At 43.9% G+C, this 18,707-nt stretch overlaps 1 protein-coding gene across 1 annotated transcript in view; it reads right to left on the bottom strand.

The window, feature by feature from the left end:
- HYDIN (HYDIN axonemal central pair apparatus protein) overlaps positions 1–18,707 on the bottom strand; it is a 6,673,197-nt gene that overhangs the window by 3,873,729 nt on the left and 2,780,761 nt on the right. Inside the window, exon 29 of the mRNA XM_044079523.1 lies at positions 3,872–3,999. Coding sequence (XP_043935458.1) covers positions 3,872–3,999 — 128 coding nt within the window. The remainder of the gene's footprint in view (positions 1–3,871; positions 4,000–18,707) is intronic.

Below are 18,707 nucleotides of genomic sequence, written 5' to 3'. Positions count from 1 at the left end.
AAGTAGTGTCGTAGATTTATTTTTGTTAGGTGAACTGCTTCATCTGGATGAAGAATGCACAGTGCAAAACTTATTAAAATTCATTGCTTAAGACTAAACCATAAAGACTTATAGGTGTTACTTCTTAGCATACTATCTGAGCTCTGGTAATGCACTGCCATCTGTATATTCCGGGACAATCTAGGTATGTGTTTACAAGACTTTTGTTTTTTTTTTTTTAAAAAAAGAAAGTTTCCATGGCAACAGTTCACTTTTTTCCATACAAAATATATGTCTTCTATTTGTGTCACAAAGGAAAAAAATAATTCAAGCAGAACAGTGGCGAACTGCCGGAAATATACATGCAAATTTGAAAGAAGTACATACAAGAGACCCTGATATTAGCATTTCAAAGCTGTCACTTTTAAAACTGCAGTGATTTTGTCAGATACCACTTTTCACTGGACTTGTTCGTTGGACCACTGCCAAAAAAATGTGACAATACAGAAGTCTCTGCAAACTATATTGATAGGAGCTGCTTCACAGTCCAGAGTCCATACTTCTCAACTGTCCAGATTTTCGAAGAATGTCCAGATTTTTGTGTCATACTTTTGGTCTGTTATTCCTCATAAAATTTGTGGCTTTCTGGATTTTTGTAGCAGATTAGCAAGGACTGAAATTAATTCACTAAATAATGGGTACTTTTCCATTATCGAGGCAGCAGTTCTAATGTGCACTGCTTTCGGTTACTGTTTACCGTCATTTCTGATTTCCCAGACTTTATAAATCTTTTTATACAATCATAGTCCTAAATGGTTTACCAGAAAAATACACATTTTATAAGGAAAAGACCAACAATATCAGGCAAAAAAGACATTTCTGTGAAATTCAAAATAGTTGAGAAGTATCCCTATAATATCTATGCATGTGCTTTTGCCAACTTCAGAAACGTACGGCAGGAAAAAAATTATTTGTAACTTTATGAATTAACTTTCGGTTAAGATTTTCTCATGTATCACTAACAGGCCCTTTTTTCCTCAGAAGTCTATATGTCCATATCACTTTGCCTTCTCCACAATGCCACTAATACATCTACTTTCTCCCAGAAACATTCCTTTATAAGATTACAGCCTACCACCCCAGAACACGAAAACACACAAACAGTTCTTCTGACAGTAAACAGCTGCAACCTTTATTTTCCAAGCCAAACGCATAAGGGATCCTGAACTTTCAATGCTAAATATGCAAACCTAACTTCACAAAATGCTGAACTTTTATTCAAACTCGCCCACCACTAGCTGTTGAAGGACTATGAAAATTTGCACAGAACTAGGCGCACAACAGGTGTTTCCAAATGAGCCAGCACACCAGATGAAATAATTACTCATATCACTAGCAGGATGGTTACTAACTGTCCTTCATAAGCACTCCTGGGAAGCAGTTTCAATCTACATCTCCCATTTACCACACACACACACACACACACACACACACACACACATGCAAAAATATGATTGTGAAACAAATTCATCTTTTAAATGTCTGACATTCATAAAATGCCTTAAAACCATCTGGTGTAAAAGTAGCACACTTGGCTAAACAATCCTGCATTACTGTTCCCTGTAACAAGAACTTATAATACAGCTATTACATTTCAAATTTTTTCTTGAAATGATCTTGAAATGAATGGAATGATCCATTGTCAAGAGTGATCCTCTTCTATCGTCAAACTCCCCTAAGGCTTCTTGTTACTGCCAGTGCATGCTAACATTCTCAATGGTTATTACAAGTTCTGCTGCCCCAATAATGGACAAGTACCAAATAATGTCAGGCATTTGAGTTTCAGACTTAGTTCATATCCTTCAGAAAATGCATGGTAACAACACAAGATCTTTGATACTAATTAATTCCTAAATTTATAAGAGCAATATTTAAAATTTGTCCCTATTTTTGGCTTTGTTCAGATTTTTTGTGTTATGATGTTGACAATTAACTGAACAAAATTAAGGAATAAGCTCTCTAGCAGTCCCAAACTGCTTATGCACAGCTAGAGAACTGTTAGGCCACTCCAACTACTGAAATCTGCTGGAATGGTACCACACTTAATGTAAACAAGTCAAGTGCATAGTGCATACAGAATGCCATCCAGAACTTAGTTTCCAAGGCTTCCTGTTCCTGTGGAGTGTATTTGCTACTACATTAATTGAGCTTAATGAATAAAAAATACAAATACAGAAAAGATGAAGGAAACTTGGCTAGACTTAGAAATGCTCCCCAGATCGTTAGGCTAGTAACAATCTACGAATCTATGAAATAAATGGAATAATAAATAAAATAATAGGAAAGACAGCAGATTAATATTTATGATCAGCTGGAGAATCTTGACAAAACACGAATCCCCATATGAAAACATTTGTAAATTTACCTGTGTATGACTAAGTAATGGGCATTTACTAACATTAGATTACTGAATGTTCAATATGCATTATTTTTTATTTGCATCTAAGAGCAACACTGCTACCATGCCACATGTCCATTTGGGATTTAGTTACATGGATGTGTGTATACCTGTGTATTTGTGTGGTGGGTTGTGCAGTATATTAGGAGTGTGAGTCTACGCCATTCTTTTTCACTACCTAGCATATTTAGAATATTGCTAATCACAAACAAAAACTGTCAAGATTTGTGGTATCCCACAACTCCATTGGAGTGGGTAGGGTTACATTATTATGCATGCAAATTTTATGTTAATCAGCATCAACATGTTTGGCCAGTTATACCTACTTTTCATGGGCCTTTGTCCAGATTTTTGATGTTTTCAGACTGAGAGGTATGCACCTACCAAGAACTCTCTTCTTTACTGCACCACCCTTTTACACTCATACCTCTTCTCCCTTGTCTCTCTCATTCTTCCTTCTAAAATTGTATGACTCTCTGCTTCCTCTTTTATACTTCCCCACTTGCTTATTCTCTTCCCTGACTTCTGATATCAAATTCTTTGACTTCCATTCCTGATAGTTAAAACAGCTTTAACTGAATCAGGTAACAAAACAACTTTTCATTATGCTCTATGCACTTACTATGCATAGGATTTAGCTATTAAACTCACAGTCTGTATGCTATCTAAACAAATTTACTAAACCAGGAAACAATATGTCATCATATATTCTGGAGTCAGTCAGTATAAACAAACTGCTTTGAAACTTATTACATGATCTGCTGTTGTACATAAGAATACATCCAGTAAATATTTCTTGTTATTTCTATTGATATGCGCTGTCTACTTACAAATCTACCCTGCAAATAGGTCTATAAAATTACACTAATAACCTCTGAATACTTAATGAGCTTCAGACTAATATTCTAATGTAACACTCTGTTTTATTCCCATTTATGGACTATGTATTCACCTTAATTCTTTAGTGTGTAAATATACTGTATATGATTGTGAAGCTTTTCTCCCGGACCTTCGCTAAAAAAAGGTCACTACTCAAGCAGGATTACCACCTGTCCCTCTTTGCAAGGGACAGTCCATCTTTGGTTAGTTGTGTCCTGCAAAAAAAACTAAAAAATGAAAAATGTCCTGAGATTTTAGGAACAAAATCATAAGTGTATTTTAATTGCTGCATACAACATTTTTCATCTGAAATATCTAAATGTCATATGAAACAAAATAATCAACCAAAATGCTACAATAATAAGCTTTTATTCTGGCAAAAAGTGAACCTCTGTCCTTTGCAGTCGCCGTGGGTATGTTTTGTCCAACAAAATCAGATTTTTTCTACAAAAAATGTCCCACTTTGGGCATTTGAAATGCTGCCAGCCATACTGCTCAGATAGACTACTTTCCTGGTCAACAAATGTCAAATAAATAAATGGAAAAATAACTTACTGAAGAGATGGATTCAACAGCAGACTGATCTCCAACTGTTTGAGGACGACTGAAGACTTCTTCCCTGTAAGTCACATTCTCCAGAGTTTCTTTTGCCCTTTTTAAGAAACCCAAGTAATTCTCGTTTCCTATTTATAAAAAAAAGTAAAAGATTTGCTGATAAGACAAGAAAAGTCTATAAGAGAATGGGATAAATTCCAAATTTTTAATAAGACCATTCTCTTACATAAATATGTAAAGTTAACTTACTGCAATGCCACAAGCCATCCCATGCATACCTCTCAATTGTACAGATTTTTTGCACAATGTCCACATATTTGCCTCATATTTTTGGTCTATTCCTCATCAAATTTGTAGTTTTCTAGAAAAATTACTGAAAATTGAAGTCACTAAATAACACTGAATAATGACAGACATTTGAGTTTCAGACTTTATATCCTTCAGAAAATACATAATTATGCAAAATTAGTTATTCTAGCAACTTTCTAAGTTTATAGGAGCAATATTTAAATTCTGTCCCTATTCTTGGGCCTTTATCCCCTATTTTTTCTGGCTTTGTCCAGATGTCTTGAACTGGGAGGTTGAGAGGTATGACCCTGTCTACTAAGATAACATAAATCAGCTCCAGTACCCTAAATGTGATACCACAGACTCCCTGCTATATGTAGAGGGTAATATCATACACATAGTACTCAATGGATATTTCCCAATCTACACAACCAGACATCTGACACAAACACTTAAACAGCATGTTTATAAAACACACAACCTTTCTAACTTTAATCCAGAAATGTTCATTATTACCCTGTTATCTATTAACTGAAACTTCCTAAAACTCCTGCTCTTAGAAGATGCCATAAATTAATTCAGTACAACTTTCCTCAATACCCTGAATAGCTTCTTAGAAGGAAGAAACTAAAAATAAGAAATGCAATTTGGCTATCCAAAAAGAGTAGAATGCTAATGCACAACAGATAAAAAGCATGGAAAGAATGGCAAACATATAAAACATCACAATATCTTGAAAAAATTAAAATGCTTCTCAATCATACTAAAAAGAAAATACATGAAGACAAAATAAGTATACTACAATAACTTTCAGAATAATAATAAACACAGCCCTACAAAATTCCAGACAGCCATAAAAGAAATCCTGCACCCTGGCCAAAAATTCAACCACAATACAATTCGACTCTCATTTAATAGACAGTATAGCATCTCTAACCAAGAATTCCCCAACATCTTACACTAACCCTGCTCAATAGCTAGGTATTACCACATCTACTTTCACCTTCAAACTTGTGCCCACATGGTGTATATATATATATATATATATATATATATATATATATATATATGTATATATATATATATATATATATATATATATATATATATATACATATGTATATATATATATATATATATATATATGTGTGTGTGTGTATATACACACACACACACACACACATACATATAAAGTTATGTACTAACCATGACATTCCATCTGTGGTGCTCATTTTCATTCTTCCTCAACAGTTGGGTTTGGATCTGATCCTGGGATCTGACTGAGCTGCTTCTTCCAGATCGTAGAATGCTTGAACTCTTGAGCTCCTCCCTTTACCCACAATGCCCCAGATCTAGATTGCTGACCATAGATTTATAGAGCAGAGGAAATAAGAAGTTATGTACCTACCATAACGTTCCATGTCAGTTGCCTTCATCTCACCTTCTTTCTTGCTGGTTGGGATCAGAGCCGATCCTCGGCTCCGACTCGGCCATCTTCTATAGCTTGAGAGCTGTTTACTGGCTCGAGGCTACCCCTTATCCCATGCCTAGCGCTAGCTACCCAGATCTCATTTGTAATAGCTAACCCCAGACATAGCCAGAGAATCAACCTGTCCAAACAAACAGGTTGAGCATACCTGTCATACTCTCTAAGTCAGTAGAGGAAACAAACCAGAGAACACTCAGCCAGTGAAACCAAAACTCCTCTCGAGCCAATAGGACAGGGACGGAGGGTGGGATGCAAGAAAGAAGGTGAGATGAAGACAACTAACATGGAACATTATGGTAAGTACATATCTTCTTTATGTTAAGTTGTCTATCTCGCCTCTAGCACCTACAATCCTGGGCGGCTCATTGAACAGATTCTTCAGAACAGTGGAACCAAAGTCAGCTCTACTCCTGGAGACCATATCTAGCTTGTAATGAGAAATAAAGGTATGAGGATTTGCCCACATAGCAGCTGCACATATAGAATCCATGGGCAATCTAGATTGGAAGGCTACAGAGGTGGCCAAAGCCCTAGTAGAATGACCTTTTGGTTTGATAGCCAACTCTTTGTTTCTCAATTGATAAATTAAAGTAATGATGTGAGACAACCACCTGGATAAGGTCACTTTGGAAACTAGGAGACCTTGTTTACCTAGAGCGTAGGAAAGGAATAGTTGGTCTGACTTCCTTATATCCTTAGTCCTATGCAAGTAAAAATGCAATTGTCTACAAATGTCCAGTTGGTGTAATTTGTATTCTGCCTTGTTGGTGTGGTTAGGGAAAAACACAGGAAGATCTACAGATTGGTTTAAATTGTTTTCTGAGCAGACTTTCGGAAGGAACGCAGGATTAGTCCTCAGAGCAACCCTGTCCTTATGAAAAACCAAGTATGGAGGATGAACACATAGTGCCTGAAGTTCAGAGATGCGTCTGGCTGAAGTAATAGCTATCAGAAAAAGTGTTTTCCAAGATAGAAACTTAATGGAGCAGGATACTGCAGGTTCAAAGGGGGGCATAATTAAGGAGGTTAGTACCAAATTAAGGTCCCAAGGAGGAGGGGGATCTCTCACTGGAGGTCTAAGGAGAGTAGCCCCCCTTAAAAAGGCTTTACAGAGCTTATGAGACATAATGTTTGAATTAGACAACCCAACGTGAAAGTTAGAAATGGCTGCCAATCGAATCCTGATTGTAGCAGAAGCAGACCCAGAATGAAAAAGTTGTGCTAGGAACTCCAAAATTTCATGGACTGGGGCTGAGAAAGGAGCTATGTTCCTAGCCTCTGCCCAACAAGAAAAGCGTTTCCATTTGCTAGCATAAGTTTTTCTAGTTGTGGACTTGTGAGAGGAGACAATAATCTCACGCACGGATGGGGAAAAGCTAGGAAGCCTGGCTAAGGTTGGAAGTGAAGCAACCAAGCTGTGAGCTGGAGTGTTTGGAGGGATTGATGCAGCCCGCCTGATTGATGAATCAGTAGGGTCTGGAATCGGATCCAGAGTCCAGGGCTGATCGAGAAGGTAATGGTGCAGGAATAGAAAACATATCTGTCAAGGCCAGTAGGGGGCAATGAGGATCATTTTGCAACCCAACGATATTGCTTTCTGTATGAGTTTCGGTATCAGGGGAAACGGAGGGAAGGCATAAAGAAGTCCCTGAGGCCAATCATGGACTAGAGCGTCTCTGGATTTGTGACCTGGAAGTGGAAGACGGGAGAAGTAGTTGCTGCATTTGCTGTTGAAGGGGGTGGCAAAAAGAACGCAACAAGGCTGTCCCCATTTGCAGAAGATCAGATCCGCAACTACCTGATTCAGAGACCACTTGTGAGGCATGAGAATAGCTCTGCTGAGCCTGTCCGCTATGACGTTGGACCTCCCAGGGATGTGCATCGCAATCAGAAATCGTTGGGAGGAAGTCGCCCACTGACAGAGTCTGAGTGCTTCTCAACATAGGGGGTAGGACCTGGTTCCACCCTGCTTGTTGATGTACCAGACCACTGACATTTTGTCCGTTTGAATTGTAATGGTCCCAGAAGGGAGAGAGTCTTGAAGAGCTTGCAATGCTCGGAGCACGGCTCTAATTTCTAGGATGTTTATATGCAGGTGGTACTTGTGAGGCTGCCAAGTGCCTTGAACTGTCCTGCCCTGATAATGACCCCCCCCCACCCTATCAGGGAGGCATCTGTGGTCACCGTGGCAACTGGAGGGGGCTGAATGAAGGGTCTGCCCTGAGTCACTAGTGGGGAGACCATCCACCAGGAAAGGTGCCTTTTGCATGCTTCTGTAATCATGATCATGTGAGACATGGGCAGCTGTTGGAAAGACCACTGTGTGAACAGAAGCCACTGAAGGATCCTCATGTGAAAGCAGGCCAGTGGGATTAGAAGAATTGCTGCTGCCATGGAACCCAGAGTTTGAAGGACAAACCTGACTTGGATCCTTTTGATCTGCATTAGAATTTGTACTTGCTGGCGAACTGTTGACACCCTTTCTGGCGGTAGCCTTGTGGACATGTTCCTTGTGTCTAAGTCTGCTCCTATACAGGTGATAGATTGACAGGGCAACAAGGCAGATTTTTCAAAGTTTATTGTAATGCCTAGCTGGGAGCAGATTGTGATAGTGTAGTCCCTGGCTTGCAGAAGTTGATGCCTGGTAGTAGCAGTGAGGAGCCAGTCATCTAGATATGGAAACACCTGGAATCCTCGACATCTCAGGTGAGCCGTGACCACTGCCATACATTTGGCAAACACCCTGGGGGCTGTGGTGAGACCAAAGGGCAGAGTTCTGAACTGGTAATGACTAGCTCCCAGCCGGAAGTGAAGGAATCTAATGGAGAGCCTGTCCACTTTGATATGGTAGTACGCATTCTGCAGATCTATAGAGCACATCCAACTGTCCTGACCCAGAAAGGGTAGAAAAGGACCGTAGCGTAACCATCTGAAACTTTGTTCTTTGAACAGACTGGTTTAGTCTGCTGAGATCCAGAATCTGTCTCCAGTCCCCTGTCTTTTTTGGTACTAAAAAGAACCTTGAGTAAGTTCCAGATCCATGTTGGTCTGCCGGGACTTCCTGGATGACTCTTTTTTTCTAGCAGTCTTGAAACTTCTATGATTGCTTGGTCCCTCAGATTGGGTGGAACATCTGGAAGGGATTTGCTCAATGGGAAGGGGGGTTGAGAGAAGGGAATTTTGTAATCTTCGGATATAATTGACCGTACTCATTTGTCTTGCGTTAAATTTTGCCAGGCATTTGGGTACAGTGAAAGTCTTCCCCCGACTGCCTCCAGAGGTGGGCAGCCGGGAAACCCTTCAGGTATGCTGAAAGGGCTTCTCAGAAAGGATTCTCTGTTGCCCTGGTTCTGCGGACCTCCTCTGCCACGAGGGCGGCGTCTATTGTTGTTGTTTCCCTCTCTGCCCCTGTTGGAAAAATCACTACGTGTGTCAGGCGAGGCTCCCTGGGATTTTTGGAACAACATTTTACCACTCTTCTGACCCTTGGGGTATGGTCTGGAAGGAGTGGAAAAATGGACTCCCACGGCAGAGAGAGTCTTGCCTTCTTGCTCACACCTAGTCAAAGTGTCTTTCACCTGTGGTCCAAAAAGAAAGGAACCATCAAAGCGGATGTTGGTGAATGATGCTCTAAAGGGTTCCGCAAAGTTACACAGCCGCATCCATGCATATCTCCTAAGGGCCATGCCCGTACCTGCGGCTCTACTCGCACCATCGACTGCATAAGAAATAAGCCGCATGGAGGAGTTGACTACAAATTTAAGGGTCGCCAGCTGGGAAGCCACTTTAGCTTGAGCCCTCTCAGCTGATGGATCTTGAAGGGCATCTCCAAGCTCTTTAAGGAGATCCCTCTGAAGCAGAGTAAAATGGCATAAGTAGTTCAGTGACCTCATAGAAAAGGTCGCTGAAGCAAACATTCGCTTCCCGTATCTGTCCATGGTCCTAGACTCCTTGTTAGGAGGATGGACAGACAAAGAGGTTTCCGCTAACTCTTTTTTGGTGGCTGCTGCTACCACCATGGCATCAACAGGAACACCTTTGGTAAGAAACTGCTTATCATGGGGTGCTGTGATAATCTTGCCAGGTCTCCTCGGAGTTGGTTCCACTGTATCCGGGGCTGACCAAGCCTTTCGAGCCACCACAGACATAAGTGGATCGAAAGGTGGAGAAACCCAGGAGGTGGAAGGTCAGTAACCAAATGCATCCAGGAATACAGACTCATCCTTGGTAGGGGCTAGGGGATTCCAGTTCCCCCTCTGCTTAAGCATTTCGAGGATGTCTGAAAAGGAAACATCTTCAGAGGGGGATCTCGGGGACCCTTCCGAATCATCTAAGTCTGTATCAGAAGTGACAGACTCAGTGGAGTCAATGTGCTTCCTCTTGCACTTCTTCTTACGAGGGGCTCCTCTGAATGATCAGGGGAGGCCTCGGAAGAAGAGGAAACACCCAATGGGGTGCCCTGGAGCACCGGTTCCCCACACTTGGGGTCTGGAGGAAGAGCAGATGTTGGCACAGTCACTACAGGGGATGGAGCCGATGGGGCCGATAGTGGAGCTGACTCAGTGGCCAGCACACTCCTCATGACATTGAAGGCATCCCTGCCATGATGCAGAGAAAGCTCCGGTTCCGAGGAAATTGGAATCTTTCTCTGCACCGAGGGAGACGGCTCCGAGGCCGATGTAGGAGCCGAGCTCACCTGCGCCGAAGCTCCGAGAGGGAGAACGGGGTCATACAAGGGTCTGATGCCACTCGCCCCCTCGGAGCCAACGAGGGAGCCCCGACACCCAGATCCCTTGACGGATGGCACCATCGAGGGAATCGGAGCTGACGACGGAACCGAAGGAGATAGAGTTATCTGAGCCAACAGTTCTACTACTCGAACCCCAATTAACTCCAGCTCCATGCTCAATGGAGTCGGAGGAGGAACATCGATAGAACTGGACGGAGCCAACACCTGTTGAGGAGGGCTGGACAACATCTTGGCAAGTGCCTGCGACTTTACCAACCTACTGACTACTCTCTCCACGTTGTGATCCGAGAGCCTAGAGGATCGAGAGGAGTGAGAAGATCTGCGACTGTGCTCACTTTGCAGCAGGGGAGACCGAGGAGCAGAATGTATTGATTCCAGAGAAGGGGACCTCAGCCTCTTGTGGCTCCGTGAAGGCTCCGAAGTTTCTGATGGAGCCGATGGGGGAGATAGTCATATCGGTTCCAGCTGGAACTGAAGTAACAGGTAGAGTCTGTACCAAAGATGGCTCCGAACTTGGAGCTGACGATTTGGTAGATTTAGGGGATTTCACAGGCTGAGTCTTGGCCGCTGAATCCTGGGGCTTTAAAAGGCCCCTAAGGATAAGCTTATTCTTACGCTCCTGCAGAACTCTTGGACTAAATGCATGGCAGATAGAACAAAAGTCCTGCAGGTGCACAGTGCCTAAACAATATACGCAAGAAGCGTGCCCATCTGTCAGAGACATTTTCTGACAGCATGAGTCACACTTCTTGAATCCAGACACCTTGGATTCTTTGGACATCCTGTAATAAAAAATACAACAATAGCTAACCAATCAAAATACAGTCTACAGAAAAAAACACAGTGCACTACAGACTAAAGCTAAAGTTTTTTTTTTTTTTTTTTTTGATAGGAAAGCCTCTAACTCAAACAGCTAGCCTATAAAGAAGGTAGAAGGAAAGCCTCTAACTTAAACGGCTAACCTGACAGGAAAGGAATAAGGGGGGGGGGGACTCTCTAAATTAAACGAGTTCTAAAGGGAAGAGAAGGAAGCTAGAAATACACGCTTAGCTAACACAACAAATATAAGACTAAAAACTAACAAACCCCCCTAGGAAAAGGACTATTTCTAGCAAAATAGTTCTATAAAGAAACTTTATATGAGCCTGAGCCTAAAAAACGACACCTCGCAGCTGAAGCTGCAAACGAGATCTGGGTAGCTAGCGCTAGGCATCATGGGATAAGGGGTAGCCTTGAGCCAGTAAACAGCTCTCGAGCTATAGAAGATGACCGAGTCAGAGCCGAGGATCGGCTCCGATCTCAACCAGCAAGAACAAAGGCAAGATAGACAACTTAACATTTTGAATTCCTCCTCTGCCCCTGGGGGATCCCTCTCCATGTGCATCTTGAAAGGGAACCTGGGATTTCTTGATCCACATTTTTCTACCACATTGTTGATTTCTAGAGTTGAGGAGTAGAAAAGCATACACCCACAGCAGACAGTGTTTTCTCTTCCCTTCCTGTCCACACCTGGAGACTACCTCTTTCAGTTTGGGACCAAACAAAGAGGTTCCATAAAATCACACAAGTGCATCCAGGTATCGCTCCTAATGGAAATGCCTAAACTCCCCAATCATGAGGTACCTTCAGCAGCATGAGAGATCAGCCTCATGGATGCACTGGAAATAGGCTGAAAGTTGGCCAACTGCAAGGAAATGGTATTCCCTTCCTTGGAAGATATGGAATCAGAGAGAGATTTAGTAAGCTCCTTGATCAAATATCTCTGAAGTCTGGTAAAATGTGCCAAATAATTCACGACCTAAGAGTGAAAGTTGCTCAAGCCAAGACATGCTTCCTTAATCTGTCCAGCATCCTAGATCCCCTGTTAGGGAGATGGACAGAGGAACTCTGTAACGTTAGTTCCTTTCTTGTAGCTTCCACAACAACCATGGCATCAACAGGTAATCTTTTACTCCCATGTGGGTGGTCTTTGGGTGGAGCAAGGATCTTGTCTGATCTCTAAGGTATAGGCTGAACTGTGTCTGGTTCCTTCCATGCCTGCCAAGAGACTACATCTATAAGCTTATTGGTGGGTGGAGTCACCCAGAAGGTAGATGGGGCAGACACAAGTTCCTCCAGAATCACTGATTTCTCTTGAGAGGGATTATTGGGAGATCAGTACCCCCTTTGTCTGAGAAACTCCAATATGTTTCCAAGGAATACATCATCAGGTGATAATCTGGGGGACCCTTCCCCCTCATTAAAATCACTGTCTTCAGCAACAGCCTCTTGAGGAAATTCAAAATGCCTCCTTTTGCACATTTTCTTCCAAGGAACCTCAGTCAGTGGGATGCTCCAGGGAGGTATTGGAAGAAATAATAATTCCCTTGCTGGGTGGCCTGAAGACTGGTTCAGGCTGGGTGTCCTGATGGAATGGATGAATGAGGCTCTAGATGCAAAATCAAATGAGACAGGGACGTCTGATCCAAGGAGGGAAGGGTTGTCTAAAGTCTAGGCATAGAGAATGCTGTCTCCAGTAGTTCAAAGGCAGAACATCTGGGGGAGGCAGAAAACAATGGATACAACAAAGCAGGCTCCCATACTGTCATCTCCCACTGCCCACAGGCAAACCACCTAAGGAGGAAGTCAACAATGCTCTGAGGGGAAGAGGTGACTCCAATACCCCAGAGTCAGTGCTAAAGTTTGGCTCCAAGAGTCATCTGGCCCTGATGTACACAGGGCCAGACAACTCTGAGAAACCTTTGGAGTCAAAGACATCAAAATATTTGGATCCAAGGAAGATGACCCCAAAACTTTCAGATCCAATAACTCAGAAACAGAAGGCCAGATCGGAGAAGGAAATATGATAGATGGTGTGACTCTATGCAGACTCTCTGGGCCTGATGGAGTTGCAGCTGAGAAAATTAGAAGTTATGTACCTACCATAACGTTCCATGTTAGTTGTCTTCTCTCGCCTTCTTTCTTGCTGGATGGGTTCGGAGCCGATCCTCGGCTCCGACTCGGCACTTGCTAAGCTCGAGAGCTAATTTTACCAGCTCGAGGCAACCCTATATCCCATGATGCAAGGCGGAGATTACTCAGATCTCGTTTGGCAGCTAAAGAAATAGCAGTATTTTCTTCCAACTTAAGAGGAGGAAGAAAATAAAGATACTAAATAACATCATAACCCTCTAGAAAGGATCAACATAATCTAGTGACACTAGGAGTTGAACAGCTAGAAAAAGGTAATAACCTCTTAATAGAAGATGTATAATCTTCCCGGTCTGACCAGGCCAGGGGATGGAGGCGGGGCCAAGAAAGAAGCGAGAGAAGACAACTAACATGGAACATTATGGTAGGTACATAACTTCTAAATGTTAAGTTGTCAATCTCGCCTTCATTCTTGCTGGATGGGACCGCGTCACTAGCACCTCTATCCTGGGTGGCTCAATGGAACAGACTCTTGAGAACGGTGGAACCAAAATTTGCTCTGTCTCTGGAGACCAAATCTAATTTGTAATGTGAAACAAAGGTATGAGGAGAGGCCCATGTGGCTGCTGCACAAATAGTGTCTATTGGAAGTCTAGCTTGAAAAGCTGTAGATGTAGCTAGAGCTCTGGTAGAATGGGCTTTTGGGTTAGAAACCAACTCTTTGCCTCTGAGCTGATAAATGTAAGTGATCACAGAAGACAGCCACCTAGATAAAGTTACCTTAGAAACTGGAAGGCCTTTCCTGTTCTCTGCATAGGATAAAAATAGTTGATCAGATTTCCTAAAAATTTTTGTCTTATCCAGATAATATCTGAGCTGACGGTGAACATAGAGATAATGTAACTTTTGTTCAGCTCTATCAGAATAGTTCGGAAAAAATACTGGAAGATCAATGGATTGATTTAGGTTAGTTTGTGATGCCACCTTTGATAAGAAAGACGGATTAGTTCTTAGGGATACCCTGTCTTTGTGGAATATTAGATAGGGAGGACGAACACAGAGAGCATGAAGCTCAGATACTCTTCTGGCAGATGTAATGGGAACTAGAAAAAGTGTCTTCCATGAAAGCAATTTCAAAGAACAGGCAGCTGCAGGTTCGAACAGGGGAAGAATCAAGGATGTTAAAATTAAATTTAGATCCCACTGTGGTGGGGGGTCTCTAATCGGAGGTTTCAATAAAAAGATACCTCGAAGGAATGCCTTGCAAAGCTTATGTGACATAATGTTGTGGTCCAAAAAGCCTATATGAAAATTTGAAATGGCTGCCAGTTGAACTTTCACTGTGGAAGAAGAGGATCCTGAATGAAAAATGTCAGCTAGGAAGTCCAATACCGAATGAATTGGAGCAGTATAGGGGTCGATGTTCCTAGCTTTTGCCCAGAAAGAGAAACGTTGCCATTTACTAATGTAAATCTTTCTGGTAGAAGATTTTAGGGAAGCTACTATGATATCCCGTACAGGATTAGAAATCATAGGAAGCCTGGCTAAGGATGGAAGTGGAGCAACCAAGCAGTGAGGTTGAGAGAGGGTATGGATTGGTGCAGTTGACCCGACTGGTGGGTCAGAAGATCTGGAACCGGGTCCAGATGCCATGGCTGTACCAAGAGGTAATGATGTAGGAACGGAAACCATATCTGTCGAGGCCAATAAGGGGCAATGAGAATCAACTTGGCTCTCAAAGCGGTTGCTTTCTGAATTAGCTGAGGTATCAGCGGAAAAGGTGGAAATGCATAAAGAAGTCCCCGGGGCCAATCTTGGGTTAGAGCGTCTCTGGGGGGATGGCCTGGAAGGGGGAAGAGAGAGAAGAAGTCTGGGCATTTGCTGTTTTGAGGTGTAGCGAAAAGGTCGCAGCAAGGAAGACCCCACTTCTGAAAAATCTCTTCCGTCACTGACTGTTTGAGAGACCACTCGTGAGGCATGAGAATAGCTCTGCTCAATCTGTCCGCTATGATGTTGGATTTCCCGGGGATGTGTGTTGCTATCAGAAACCGGTGAGAGGAGATTGCCCATTGCCAAAGTCTGAGAGCCTCTCGACACAGTGGATAGGACTTGGTTCCGCCCTGTTTGTTTATATACCACACTACGGACATATTGTCCATTTGGACTGCAATAGTTCCCAGGGAAAGAGAGTCGTTGAGGGCTTGCAACGTTAAAAGCACTGCTCTCATCTCCAGAACATTTATGTGCAGATGGTACTCGAAAGGTTGCCAAGTGCCATGGACCATTCTGTCCTGATAATGCCCCCCCCCACCCGATCAGGGAGGCGTCCGATGTAACCGTGGCAACCGGGGCAAGAGGAACAAATGGTCTGCCTTGATGGATTTGAGGGGACGATATCCACCAAGTCAGATGTCTTTTGCAAGTTGGAGTTACTATGATCTCGTGACGCATGGGAAGTTGTTGAAAGGACCATTGGGTGAATAGCATCCATTGTAGAAGCCGCATGTAAAAGCGGGCGAGGGGAAGAAGTGTTATGGCAGCCGCCATAAGACCCAGTACTTTCAGAGCAAATCTGGCCTGAATTTTTTTGCTGAATAGAATCACTTGGATGTGTCTTTGAATGTCCAAGATCCTTTGGTCTGTCAACCTTGCTGAAAGTTGTACGGTGTCCAATCTTGCGCCTATAAAAGTAATATACTGACAGGGCGACAAGGCAGATTTTTCAAAATTTATAGAAATTCCTAGCCCTTTGCAAGTGTGAATGGTGTAATTTCTGGCTTGGAGAAGCTGATGCCTGGTGGTGGCAGTGAGGAGCCAGTCGTCTAGATATGGAAACACATGGAATCCTTGACGTCTCAGGTGAGCCGTAACCACTGCCATGCATTTGGTGAACACTCTGGGGGCTGTAGTGAGTCCAAAGGGCAGGGCTCTGAACTGGAAGTGACTGGTCCCCAGCCGGAAGCGGAGAAATCTTCTGGAGCGTCTGTGAATTTTTATGTGGTAGTATGCATCCTGAAGATCTATCGAGCACATCCAATTGTCCTTGCCCAGAAAGGGCAGAATGGACTGAAGCGTGACCATCCGGAATCTTGATTTCTTTACAAACTTGTTGAGTTTGCTGAGATCTAATATTGGTCTCCAGTCTCCTGTCTTTTTTGGAACTAAAAAGAACCTTGAGTAGATTCCGGATCCTATTTGGTCCGCTGGGACTGGCTGGATGGCACTTTTTACTAGCAGTTTTGATATTCCTAGTACTGCTAATTCCCTTAGACCGGGTAGAACGTCTGGAAGGGTTCCCTTTTGTTGAATTGGGGTTTGAATAAAGGGAATTTTGTAGCCCTCGGATATAATTGACTGTACCCATTTGTCTTGAGAAAGGGAAAGCCAGGCTATTGGGTACAGCGATAGTTTTCCCCCGACTGCCTCCGAAGGTGGACAATCGGGCAACATCTCAGGGATGCTGGAAGGGTTTGTCAGAAAGAGGCTCTCTGCTACCCTGATTCTGCCTACCACCTCTGCCCCTAGGGCGGCGTCTATTATTGTTACCCCCTCTGCCTTTGGGGGTAAACTGACTTCGTGCGTCAGGCGTGACTCCTTGAGATTTGCGGAACCACATTTTCCCTCCCTTCTGTCCTTTGGGGTAAGGTCTAGAAGGGGTGGGGAAACGGACTCCTACGGCAGAAAGAGTCTTGCCATCTTGTTCGCATCTTGTTCGCATCTAGTGTCTTTCACTTGAGGACCGAACAAGGTCAATCCATCAAAGGAGGAGTTTGTGAAAGACGCCTTGAAGGGGTCTGCAAAATTACAAAGCCGCATCCAGGACTGACGCCTTAAAGCCACTCCTGTGCCTGCAGCCCTACTCGCTCCATCGGCTGCATAAGAAATGAGCCGCATGGAGGAGTTAGCAATGGAGTTAAGGATTCCTAGCTGTGAGCTAATCTTATCCTGAGACCCAGCAGCTGACGGATCCTGTAAAACTCCCAACTCTTTAAGAACGTCTCTTTGAAGGCGGGTGAAGTGGCATAAGTAGTTCAGCGATCTCATAGCAAAAGTCGCTGAAGAAAAAATCCGCTTACCGTACCTGTCCATAGTCCTAGAATCTTTATTAGGAGGATGGACAGGTACTGAAGGATCAGCTAATTCCTTCTTGGTGGCAGCAGCCACCACCATGGCATCAACTGGGACACCCTTTGTCAAATATTGTCTGTCTTGTGGGGCAGTAATAAATTTTGAAGGTCTCCTAGGGATAGATTCCACCGAATCTGGAGCCATCCACGCCTTCCAAGCCACTACCTCCACGAGAGGGTCGAAAGGCGGAGACACCTAGGAGGTGGAGGGTCGAGATCCGAATGCCTCCAGGTATACTGACTCATCCTTGGAGGGATTAAGGGAAGGCCAGTTCCCCCTCTGTTTCAGGATTTCAAGGATGTCTGAAAATGAGACATCCTCAGAGGAGGACCTTGAGGATCCCTCCAACTCATCCAAGTCAGTATCTGATGTAGTAGACTCAGGGGAGTCTAAATGTTTCCTCTTACATGTCCTCTTATGCGGGGGTTCCCCTGACGGATCAGGAGTAGCCTCGGAAGAGGAAGATATTCCCAATGGGGAAACCTGAGGCATTGGATCTCTGGGTCCGGGAGCAAGAGAGTGGGAAGAGACATCAGCAGGCACTGTAGTGGGAGGAGCTGATGGAACTGCCCGTTGACTAAGCCCAGGGGCTAGTACACTCCTCATCATCTCAAAGGCTCCCCCGTCAGAGAGACCAGAAAGTTCCCTCTCCGAAGAGATAGGAACCCCAGGCCTCACCGAGAGGGAAGGCTCCGAGGCAGATGTCGGGGCCGAGCTCACCAACACCGAAGCTCCGAGAGGGAGAACGGGGTCGGACAAGGGTCCGATGCCACTCGCCCCCTCGGAGCCGACGAGAGAGACTAGACGCCCGGATCCCTCTAATGAAGGTCTCAAGGAGGAAATCGGAGCCGAGGACGACGGAGCCGAAAGGGGTGGTATCGGCTCCGAAGTCACAACGGTACTGGTTCGAGGAGCTCGGCCCGAACTCTGTAAGAGAGTCGGAGGAGGAATGCTCGGTGGATGTGATATAGCTACCGTCTGTTGAGATGGGTTATGGAGTATTTGGGCCAATGCCTGAGACTTTAATAGTCTACTCACTACTCTCTCAAGGTCGTGATCAGATAGCCTGGATGACCGAGAAGATCGGCTCCGATGGCTCCGCTCCGAGAGCAAAGGTGATCTCGGAGCCGAATGTATGGATTCCACTGAAGGGGATCGAGATCTCTTTTTTGAGATCAATGGAGCCATCGGAGCCGAAGATACGTCGGCTCCAGCCGGAGCCGACACTGAGTGTCTGGATCTGGTAGTATCGGCGCCGGATGGAGCCGATA

Source organism: Protopterus annectens, chromosome 8.part0 (assembly GCF_019279795.1).
Source record: "Protopterus annectens isolate FY-2018-M chromosome 8.part0, PAN1.0, whole genome shotgun sequence".
In the NCBI taxonomy this organism is placed as follows: domain Eukaryota; kingdom Metazoa; phylum Chordata; order Ceratodontiformes; family Protopteridae; genus Protopterus; species Protopterus annectens.
This window is presented reverse-complemented; position numbering and strand designations above follow the sequence as displayed.